General features: G+C 35.4%; 1 protein-coding gene across 1 annotated transcript in view; it reads right to left on the bottom strand.

Annotated features, from left to right (window-relative positions):
- LRP1B (LDL receptor related protein 1B) overlaps positions 1–12559 on the bottom strand; it is a 500403-nt gene that overhangs the window by 238272 nt on the left and 249572 nt on the right. The window contains 2 exon segments of the mRNA XM_072419083.1: positions 9109–9240; positions 10900–11025. Of these exon segments, the coding sequence (XP_072275184.1) occupies positions 9109–9240; positions 10900–11025 (258 nt within the window).

The raw sequence follows: 12559 nt of genomic DNA on the forward strand, positions 1-12559 counted from the left end.
TTTGTATCTTATATAGAAGCTGAGTCTATAGCAAATCTTTGAAATATGGAAAAATGTTCTGAACATCAACAATAAACAAGCAAACTTTCAAAAGCTTCAGCACACTGTTTGGGAATTTTTTGGGAAAAATGGCTTTAGTCTCTACTTATGATTTTTTGTGTTTATCCAAGCTGCTTTTGGCCTTGAAGCCAGGTGGCTCACATAGAAAACAGATGTATATTTAAGTACTCTAATATCAAGGGATAGGCTGTTTGCTTCCACCTGTCAACGTCAAAGAGACGTTCAGGGTGCCAGACGGTGCTAGATTATACCGCTCATGTTCATTTGTTTGTAAGAAGCCGGAAGCCCTCAGGCAATCTCTGGCTAATCCTTGTTTGACCTTCAAAAGTAAGCACCGGGCCTTAGGAGTAAGAACATTGTAACGGAAGATTAGCTGTTTGTACCTATTGATTGATACTTGTGGATATTGTGACAGCTGACAATATCTCCAAGCCAGCACCGCTGAGCTTTATTGGTGTTTGTTTGCAAAGCCCATTTAACAAATTTTCAGTATTTATAGTTCATGAAGTGAAATATCAATTTATCCATCACAGACACTTTAAGATAATCTGTTTAATTTACTAATATGTAATCAAGCTTGACTTTTTTCTTTTTAAGATTCTAACCAAACCAATGTCATTATCTGAACGCTTTGCACAATATGAATGGTAGTGAGAAAGTCACATTTCATTAGGATCTAGAGTGTCTATAGGTACTTCTATAAAAGCATTCAACTTTTTATTAAAGCAGTCTATAGAATGTGCTAAAACTACTTTCTGAGGGAGCCTTTTCCACATTGTCACAAACCTTGCAGTGAAGAATCCCTTCCCAATGCCGATATTAAACTTCTTTTCCCACCAGACGCAAAGACCATTTATATATTTATACAAAGTGATCATATCCCCCCCTGAAACAACTCTTCTCAAAGGAGAATAGATTCAGTTCAGCTAATCTCTCCTCATAGCTGAGCTCCTCCATTCCTTTTATTAGTTTGGTTGCCCGTCTCTGCACTCCATTCCACAATATTTTTGGTGCCCAATACTGGACTGCATTTTCCGGGTGTGGTCTGACCAATGCTTTGTACAGGGGCAGGATAATGTCTCCATCTCTGCGGTCTGTTCCTCTTTTAATACAAGAAAGTACTTTGCTAGAAGTAGATATTGTAGCTTGGCATTGCATGCATTAAATCTAAAACCTACCAAAACCCCCAGCTTGTTTCCATTTTTCCATTATGTTGGAACTCAAACTGTTATACTGAAAAGTGCAAATTGCTTGTCTACATTCTGGAGCTATTACATTTGATCTTAAAATCAACATTCAGAAATAATAATTTCCTGTGTAAAAGATCATTGACATTCTACAGCACCACTGAATCTTAGTGTCTACAAGAAATGTCCTAACCTTGACTTTGACTTGACTTTTTATCCACCACAATAGAAAAGTATAGCTGGAAAGTAATAAAGTCATGTGCTGCCCTGCCCTGAAAAAAAGATGCCTACATGTCTGCAAAAAATACATATTAACTACAACTTCCTTACCACAAGTTGCAATAAGAATCTAGTGTCTGGTAAACTTTAAAAGCAGTAACAGCTTCATACCACAAATTTCCCAAGATTTGATGATTGATGTGGATTTACATTAATAGAAGTCATAATTAATGATGGATTTGCAATGCAGGATGTCACGACCAATGATTGATTTACATTTGTAGACACAAATTCTAGATTTTAATAGGCCCCTAACTGAAGGCTCCCACAGCATTTCAAATACAGAAAACAATCCCTAAGCATATTATTTAAACCATTTGTTTTTTTGTATTATTGCTCATAAAGTGGAACAAAACCCATACAACTCAACTATCAGCATTCCAATGCAGGGCACCACCATCTTCTCCTCCTCTTTTTTTCCAGAGACAATCTGCCTGGGTGATGTAACTCCCATGCAGGTGCAGGAGTTCATTTATCCCAGGCACACGAAATCAAAACCAGAATTGCTGGGTTTGGGGTCAGAAATAAGGAGCAATCAGTCGGTTGACTAATCAGGCAATGCACAAAACTGCCGAAGGGGCATCGTCTGTCCCTTTCTGCCAAAAATGACCCACCTGATCAGGCATTTTCACTATAAAGTATCACTAAAAGAGTTTTTCAAATTTTCCTTTGCATTAGCACTCATCCTAATGGTAGTGCACCAAATCCCTGTGTCTTTATAACAGTAGTTTGCTCTATAAGCCCTAAAAATGGGAAAACTTTAATGGGAAAAAAAGAATGGTCTTTTAGATTTCAAGTTTACTCATTATTCATTAAATTCACTTATATTCCCAACCATTCTCGTAGACAAAAGCACAAATAAACAGGTTGTATATAAGCAAATTAGGAATCAATAAATGTCATCAGATCATGCGGCTATACCAATTTAATTCTAATTGCTAGTAAACAAAAGCATGCCAAATGATCATATTGTGTTTCTCTATAAAAAAAATGACACATGATGAACCCTTCCTAATAACTGGTTGTACAGTTATGGCAAGTTAACGCTAACAATCATATATTTCCTGGACTGTAATGAAGTGAATTACTGTTCAGTTTGTAACATTGGTTTATAATTAAGAAGAAACAAATGTGTTACATTGACACAACAGCTGAGACAGCTTTGCATTCGCTTGTATAGGCTGGAAAGAACGAAAACACGATTCTGATTTGGCCAGGACAGTATAAAATGTATCCAAAGTGTAATAACATGCAAAAGTCATAATGGAAAACAATGTATTTATAGTAGCTGGCATTTTCTCGGAACATAAACCTTAGAAAATACAGTAAAATAAAAGAATTTACAAAACAATAAGTACATTTTTACAAGGTAGGGTGTACCATGTAGCTAGTGTTCTATATTCAGCAGTACAAAATAGAAGTTTGAGCTGCCATTGGCATGAAGATTCCATAAAAGTAACCAAAAAAATGAAAGAAAAAACAATGTGTATAAAAATATGTCCATAAAAATATGAAAAAGAAAACTGACATCTTGAGTATAACCTCCTTATTGTATTGCAATCTGTACTGCAGTCTAAAGCAAATTTGGGATAGTGTATTTTTTGGACCTAAAATTAACAGAGTCAGCTACATTTGTTTTATTGCTTTTGTTATAACTGTTTCTGCGAAGAACGCTGGAAACAATATATTAATATCTGCTGTATATCCGTGACTGGAAGCAAGACTTGCTTATTCCATCTATTGTAATATTTTGCTATGCTATAGGGAAATAAGCTGAGTTTACTGTTCTAACTAAAGACAGATTGTCTGTTAGTGCTTAACAAATGCACCAGTTCATATTGGCATATGGCATACTTGCAATGTCATTTAGTCACGTATGGTATTAAAGATCATAACCAGAACCAATCTAACTAAGCTGAAATATTCAAATTCAGGTCTGCACATTTTATTACAGCTGTAAGCAAGTCCTTTCTACTTTTTGTGCTTAGGGAAAATGTGAAATGGTTTTCTGCATAATCTTTATTTTTGGTTTAACCAGGTAAATAAGAAATATTTCATAATAATATTTTTTATGCAGCCAGCAGATGGACCTTTTGGCTGTCATTTAGTGATTTCATTCATTTTGTATTCATTTTTTTTAATTCATTTTACGGGCCCCAATAACTGAAGAAGAAAAGTACACACACGCAATTAAATACTCTCCCTTGTAGTTCTGTTAGAGCAACTGAGTGAAGGTGGGGAAGTCACAGATAAGTATGAATTGTTGATTGAAACTGACTTTTTCATTTCCTAGGCTACTATTTTGGTAAAAGGCTGGTTGTTACAAGCCACAATAACTCAAGTTGAAAAACACACAGAAGGTAATATCTATTGGATAGTTACTACTAGCACTATTAGTGCTAGTGGAGCATGGAAGTGAAGTCACAATTCAATGTGAATCAGTGAATATAACTTACAGCATCTTTTCAAAAATACTTTTAAACTATATCGGCTTTTTTCGAACAAAAGTTGAAAAAAATAATACTAGGCCTAACTGTCACAATTAACACATAAAATAGTTACATATTCATATGGGTATGTCAGAGTCTTTTCTCTTGTGTTTTCTCGTCATCACAGAAAGAAGTTTCACAGAAAAGCCAGACACTAAGAAAAAATACAAAATATTAAAAGCACTTTAAAGAGGCACTTGTACCTTTCAAGATCCACAGCAACAGATCATTTTATGATCAATAAAATGCAGCAATGTTGAGGAAGTGCAGCAGAATGTAATTATTTTTGGGACTGGAAATGCGTGTCGACAATCAAGGCTATAAAAATTAATCAGACTGGAGTTCTCAGTCTGGATGCAAAACATAAATTTAAATATTGTAACCTGCACATATGCAATAGTAGAAAAAAAATGGAAATAGGCGTCTATTGTTGACTGCCACTTTTTGACAAAGGCAGTAAAATTTAAAAAGTATCCACATACTTGGAGCTGAAGTTCAGGGAAGTTCAGGCCTCCCTTCCCCCCAGAAACAAACAAGAGACATCCAATCTATTTACCTGTATATATACAAGATTATCAAAGTTACTGTAGAATAAACAGAATCTTAGCAGAAATGTAAGAAATTGCTCTGGTCCATAGGAGGTATACAGGTGTGAAAGCTGAACTAGTTGGTTAATCCCCCCCACAACTCTAAATGCAGCTTGCCTGGCCCTTCCATGGTGCACAATCTTTACAATAAGAAGGTCCCTGCCACTTGCTCCTTTTAACATGGCTCCAAATTTCTAATGCATTACAGCTCACCCAATGAATAAATGGGACCATCATTCTGTTTAGCCCAAAACCAAGCAAATTTGGATAACTTGCTTGAATACATTGCATTTCCAGGTGATGAAATACTACCCCTTTTCTATGTGGCAGCACCGGTCCTCGTGATTGGCATTGTGCTGTCATAATGGAGGAACCTTGTGCTCTCTTTACTGCAGCCTCTAACCAATAAATGGTATATGGTGTACCTGAACAAATAAATGGAGCCACCACTCTGTTTAGCTTTAGAGAGAACTATTTTAAATGTGTTCCATTTCTAGATGTGGGTGAGCATGTAACAGATTATTCTTTTGCTACGTGGCCCACAGGTTCCTTGCATAGCAATAATAGTGAGGCTTTCTGATTATTCCTCTAGACGGTCATCTAGGAGTTAATTTTTTGTTAGCAAGTTAAATACAAAAACATGAAACACTAAATACATATTGTGGGGTGTACAGGTACATTTGTGTAAACTGTTTGGTCGGTGCCCTTATCATCATCTTGTGTCCTCTTTCCTACACTTGTTCGGGTTGGAGTGACCTGATAAGAAGAAAGTTGTGGTTTCCATGCCATGAAAAAGAAAGCAGCTGCTAATATACAAATATGCCAAAATATAATGTAATGCAGACAATTGCAAGTTTTTTTTACAGTATATTGTAACAAGGAGGTTTGGCCAGGATTAGTTAGCAATAGTCATGTAACAATTTGACTGGTTAGGATCAGTGTATAATTGTTAGCTCTAGAATTTAGTGCTGACACTGACATTTTGTACACATCCGGTAAAAGTAAGTACTAACTTTTAATTAAGATGCTAGTGTTGTCTTGTGTGTAACCCTTCCTGACATTTGTAGTCTCACAAATATTTCCACCTTGCTACACCTTGAGTTGCCCCAACTCTCTGGAATGGTTTTCCTTGTCCTATTTGACTTTCTCCTACTTTCTGCTCCTTTTAAAGGAGCCTTTAAAACCCATCTTTTCAAACTTGCCTATCCATCTTCTTCTGTCTCTTAAAATCCCCACCAACCCCTTTGACACTATATAAAAACTGTTTATTAATAATAATAATAGTAATAATTTATACAGTGTTGTCCTAATTGGGGAGCCTCATGCTCTTTTTTCAATGGGACCACCAATCTGTTTGGCCTTTGGGGAAGCACAGTAAATACCTTGCATTTCTGGGTATTGGTGAGCATGTGACTTACTACCCTTTTCATATGCAGCAGCTCCAGTGCCTTTTGGTTGGTACAGTGGTTTTACAAAAGGAAATGGATTATAGATTATGGTTTACCTAAATAAATACATGGAACCACCAATCGGTTTAGCCAAAGAAGAAGCAAAGCTTAATACCTTGTACTTCTATGTATGGATAAGCGTGTTAACTACTACCCTTTTTCTATGTGGCAGTGCTGGTGCTTTATAATAAGCCCAGTGTTGCTACAAAGGGTAGGGTAGGAATCCATACAACTTCTGGAGTGGCATGGGAGCAAATGAAAGAGGAGTATTTCTGCAAGGGAGAATAAAAGCAAGAGAAAAGGCAAGAAAATCAAAGGAGAAGAAAAGTAATTAAAGAAAAAGTGTAGAGAAGAAGAACAGAAAAGCCAGATAAAGTGTTATTTCAGGTATTTGCAATGAGCATCCAACCTCCTGAAGAAAACTACTTTGGGAATGAAGATATGTCTCCTTCTTTATCTCTTTTCAAAGGATCAGATACTGCGTTAGGACTCTTTAACACTTTTGTGAACTATGATCACTGACACAAGTGCACCTTATTCTGACATTATTAAAGGCTACTGCGTCATCATCAACACTGAACGACCTGCAGTGCTACACATAAAATGTTTTCTTCATGCTGTGTGATTTCATCTATCTTTTCTTAAAAAGAAATACTATACTTTAACAGTTTGATAGACACAAACACAACTGCTGAATGACTCTCAATCGCTGCATATTTTGGGGGACCTGGTGGGACTATTGTCATCGCTCATACTCTATCTTTTTTAAACACAGCCGAATTTGTAATAAAGTCTCAAAATAATTTTTTTGAGTCTTTAACTGAAAATAGTGAAATAGTTCTAACTGGCCTTAAAATAAAAATGTAAGAAGAAGAATAATAAACTTTAGGATATGTGTGTGGCCACGTCTTGTGCACATGTAAAGTTCATTTATTATTATTTTTTTCTTCCCAGTTTCAGAAGCCAAGACAGATATGTTAAGAATTCTGATGAATGAAGTTTGTAATGTTAACAATCTACACCCACTCCATTCATTAATTTCATTCTTCAGAATTCCTCAGATATGACAGACAAGGAAAAAAAATGAACCAATGGCTGGAAACTGGTTCCCAAAGACATTTAGCATAATGGTTTCAATGGAGACTTGTCATCAGAACAAGTTCCTTCATTGGATACTGGTCATTTCTATTTCTCTACTTTCTTTGTTTCGGTGGCAACTCAAAATTGTTCTTCAGTCTCAGTCTTTTTAACAATAGTTACTGGAAAAAAAGAGAATTCACCTCTCTTCCAGGGACACAGGCATTAATAAAAACGTGACATGGTTCTTGACATGACATGTTAGTCCATCTCATTTGGCCATACACATGTAAATGATCCAGCAGGTCAAGCACCTGCCATAGAAGATTTCCTGTCTCCAATGACTAACCCAATCTCCAAAATCTTTTCAGTAATTTTTCTGGTGACTCACTCCAAATACAGACAAAAAAAGTATTGCAGAATTTTACAATATATATTTTTATACATTAAAAGTTATATATAGTAAAGTAATAATAATATACTAATATGACACATTTTAGTCAACTGCATAAAAAAGTTCCTGCATGAGAGAACAGAGATGGGCTTATGAAATAACAACTAAATATATCTTCTTTTTGCAAATTTATATACATTTTCCTGTTGCACAATAAAAATGTTCTGAAGCCACATCTTCGTTAAAATTTTTATTTGGTTATTTTTATGCTCCAAGATACAGACTGAATGTTTTTATATCCTCTAGCGTAGTTACAAAGGATGATCTGTATGAGGAGAAAGGGAAAATGTATCTTGGATAAGTTACGCTAGTTTAGTTTCTCTATCATTCTCTAAATCTTTCAGGTATTCATCTGCACACTGGCTGTGCTTAGTTTGCTTCAATAAACACTGCTAGAAACATCTGTTTAGCTATGCTTACCTTGTGCCAAATGGAGCTCCAAGCTCTAAAGCATAACCTTTTTGGTGCATATCCTGATCGGTGATTCAAGGTGGACCTAGTTTGGCAATGTTGAGGAACCACTTTGTCCTCTAAACTTTGGTTATAAGAAATAAGTAAACTTTTTCTAAGTGGATTTTGCCATACTTTACAACGTTTGCGTATCACCAAATGTGATAAATCAGATTGTTGATATTTCTGTTTTTAATACGTCTGGTTTCCTACTTGAGGGATTTATCCTCATTGTTTGTTCCGGTGACCACTTTCTTTTACTTGGTTCAGATGACAACTGCATTTACCAAATTTTAGAGAGAGCAGAGAACGATTAGAACCTCTGTCAAGGTGTCTGCCTCTACACAGAGAACAAGTGCAAGACTCAGTGCAGGAAAAGGAATAGTAAATCAGTGATGGGGGAAAGGTCAGATGCAGGGAGACCACTGAAAGTACATGTGACAAGTCTTTTGTCCACTGTCTGCTTATTTAATCAATTACTATTTTTACTGTAGCATATTTACATTTGAGACTTTACATTTACGAAGTTTAATTTACAGCAGCTTCCTAATTATTTAACAACTATATTTTCATAACTCCTTCTGTCCCTTAATTCCTAAACTAATAATTTTCTGCTAAATTGTTTTGTAGTCTTTTTTTATGTTAAAAATAATATTTAGAATATAATCACTTGTCTATGGATTAAATGGCTAAAAATATCATTAAAAAACAATATTTCAAAAAGAAAACATCACCCCCCCCAAAAAAAAAACAAAAAAAAGTATTTCCCTCTATATTGTCCTAGGTGTACCTTGGATAATGCAAAGTTATACGTAAATAAACAGTGCTCTAATTCATAGGAAGTGTACAGGAGGTAAAATGGTTAACACTAGCCATGCAAACTCGACCCAAGGATAGTCACTGCTACTTGTCACCAATACCTTAGATTTACTATTTCTGCCCTACTTTGAAAGGATTTGGTTTTGGTTGTTGAAAATCTTTTAAAATTTAAAAGTGAACCATTTTGGATGTGGCATATATTTACAATATGAAACGAGTGAATAAGCTAGATAAATGCAATCATTGATATAGATGTACCAGCATGGAAGTCTATCCCCACAGCAAATGATGTTCCAGAGATGGGCATGAGAGCATCCATTCTATCGCTGGGATCCAATGGAATTCCCCTAATTCCTTCATGGACAGAATACATCAGAAATGACTCTATACCTGCACAAAGAAAACATATATTTATATCAGACATACATGTACATTTCTATCATTATGCTAGATAAATGTCAGTTCTGGGGGGAAACCAGAGGGGTTAGATTACACAAGAGCTACACCAGGCATTTTGATCTCTCAGGGACTCCAGCAGAGACCCTCCCCGGCCTAAGTCTGTATCTGAGTCCCCTCCCCCAAAGATGATATGAAGGTGTCACAATCTCTCAGCAGAACTCTGTTACAGATTTGTCCATATTATGGATAATTTATATAAAGTGCTTGACATCATTATGGAAATTCTATTGGAGTTCTCACTTTTACAAACTAAGAAATGTGATAAGCATGTGTGTGATTCACGTTGCCAGGAACTTGGAAAATACTACTTTTAGGTTGACATTTTAATTACTTATTATATCCCAGTACTTCCTAACAATACAGTTGAGTACTGTGCATGATAGGTAACTAACAGATCCACTCCCAAAAGCTTATCCTGAAAATAAACATTGCAAAATGAAATAAATCACATACAGTACTAAACTGTGTCTGTGTGCTAAAAGTAATAATTAAAATGTCAGCTCTATCTAAAACCCATATTTTTTTGCAACTTGAATCACATACTTGCTTATCACATCATTGGTACTACTACTTTTATAACTTCAGATTAGTAATTTGTACTGCACGTGGAAAAAACAATCCAACTGGTGAAATGGGAGAATGGCAGCAAAAATTGCATTCTTAAATAATAAAAGGGTTTTATTTCAGAAAAAAAGAATATTTTTTTCAACTTGACATATGTTAATCAATTTGGATACAAAAAATGTTCCTGGAAATTTTTTCTGGAAGGGTGGGCATGGACACCTCCATGAATCAGGAATAATGTAGGTAGGATGGAGGGGGAGTATGCAGGAGGAATAATTATTTATAAATAATAATAATAATATTAATAAATAATATTATTATTAATTGTAGTTTGTCAGGGTCACTTTTATTATTGCAGTCTCCACATTCCAATGGTGTTTTGCCACTGACAACTTCAAGGTGCACACCCAAAAATTCAAGCCCGATTAATATTTATTCTATTAGAGTGATATAGGAGAAAAACAGCCAACATTGCAGTATCCAATGGGCATACCACTACCATCAAGGCTAGGATACACAAAAAACAAAAATGTGAGCAGTAAATCTCATTGGCAATAAAATAATGAAGTAAAAACAAAATAAAGAGCCATAAAAAGTACATATGAACAAGGAATAAAAATAAAAATTTAATTTTCTTGGTTTTTCAGCACCACTAACTTTTTTGACTACCTATACAAGTCAGTCCTTAGGGTTGAGAATTTCCTCTTTTTGCAATTTGATAAAAATAATATTATATAACACCTAACTATTATTAGGTGCAAATATTTTTTCTCCTAAAAAGAGGACAGGGGTCAAAAATAGGGTCAGTTTACAGAAGAAAAAAAGTTGTTATTGTTTATACGGTATCTTTGCTTGCTTGTGGTTTTTATTGTATTCATGAGTTTCTGGACATTCGCTCTTACATGAATACTCAACATTCCACTAAAATCATTTTGTTTTTATATAAAAATAAAGTCCCTTTGGGCTATTTGGCAAAGCCTGTCTTCCCAACAACACAGCGACATAAATAAAAGCTACAGTTTTCACCTTGACAGGACATTCGATTTTTCCGAAGGTTGTAGCCAACAGTGCACATGCACGTTCGAGTTGTTTCAGACGTCGGTAGGCACAGCTGGGAACACCCACCATTGTTCATCTGGCAGGGATTGCTACCTAGATCAGATATCAAACAAATACATTTAAACAGAAATCATATCAGTAAAGCAAAAAACACTATTACCGTATAACACTATCCTTCAAAAAAGATTCTTTAGCAATGCTTACAGGTAATCTACAATAATGCAAATCGTTTTTTAAATACATTCACACATTAGAATTAATCTTGGAAAATCTATGTTCCCTATATGGTATCACAAAAATATAGTCAATGATTGTGTATGTCAGTCACAATAAATAAGTCAAAACATAAAAGCACACAGGGGATCAGTATTTTTTTTTTTATATTAACAAATAAAAGTTACTGCTGTGCAATGGTTTCCTAGAGGCACAGTGCTCCTGAAAACACCATGACATCAAAGCAAAGCAAAATTGTCACATAGGAAGCAAGATCAGAGTGTTGTAGAATAGACTGAAGCAATGCAAAATAATATTTTTTTCTTAGCCAAGGGAAGACTAAGCCAACAGATTTCACCTAAGCTAAAATGATCACAATAAGTAAAATGAACTTTACATATCCAAAGGTGCAAAACAAGGGGGTCTAATGATGTTCAGCACTGGGGTTTATTGTTCTTATTCCAAGTTTTTGTATGCTCTTTTTGGGATTCTGTAGATTTATGCTACTGTGTGATACTTCCCCCAACTCCTAGATTGTAAGCTCTTTGGGACAAGGTCCTCTCCTCCTCCTGTGTCACTGTCAGTATATGCCTGTCATTTGCAACCCCCTAGCGCTGCATAATTTGTTGGCACTATATAAATCCTGTTTATTCGTATTATTAATATTATTATTATTATTAATAATAATAATAATAACACAGATCAATGTATCATTTTCATCAGATATCATTTTATGTGGGCTTTGTAGTATTTTTCAAATTGGATTTCAAATCTGTGTTCAGTTTTTCTCTAGCACGTCTAGTTTTTGTGATGCAGCTAATTATAAATTGTATGAAATTCGTTCCTTACCATATTACAACATTTAACAACAGTTTTCTTTTTTTAAGGTTAGAGATCGCACAATGTTGCCAAATTACCACAGAACTTAAAAAGATATACATAAATTATAATATTATATGGTTGTCTACTTGGTGACCAGGATAAATCTTGGGCTCCACATGTCATCGTTACCAGTTGTTCCAACGGACTGCGTGACTGACTAAGTCGGCGTAAAACAGCAATGCCATTTGCAATCCCGATGGTGTGGAGAGAACCGCTAGACCATTCTCAGGTAAAACTAAGCACAAAATTGTATATCCCAGCCTCAATTCTGCAATTAGGCCTGTTCCCCATGATGATTCATTGCCAGTTACGGTACACATGATGGACTTGCTTCTGTAGAAGGTGATGAGGAATGTGCTGGAGTTGCAGCCAGTTACAACCCCAAATCATCTGATCCTAACTACTTGGCCAATGAAGATTCAGAAACAGAGACCTTTACACAAGCAGAGCTGAATGATCTCGTTCGTGATCTAAATCTCTCCAAAGACAAAGCAGAACTTCTTGCTTCAAGGCTTAAACAGAAGCACTTGCT

This window comes from Pyxicephalus adspersus, chromosome 7 (assembly GCF_032062135.1).
Source record: "Pyxicephalus adspersus chromosome 7, UCB_Pads_2.0, whole genome shotgun sequence".
Taxonomy (NCBI): Eukaryota; Metazoa; Chordata; class Amphibia; order Anura; family Pyxicephalidae; genus Pyxicephalus; species Pyxicephalus adspersus.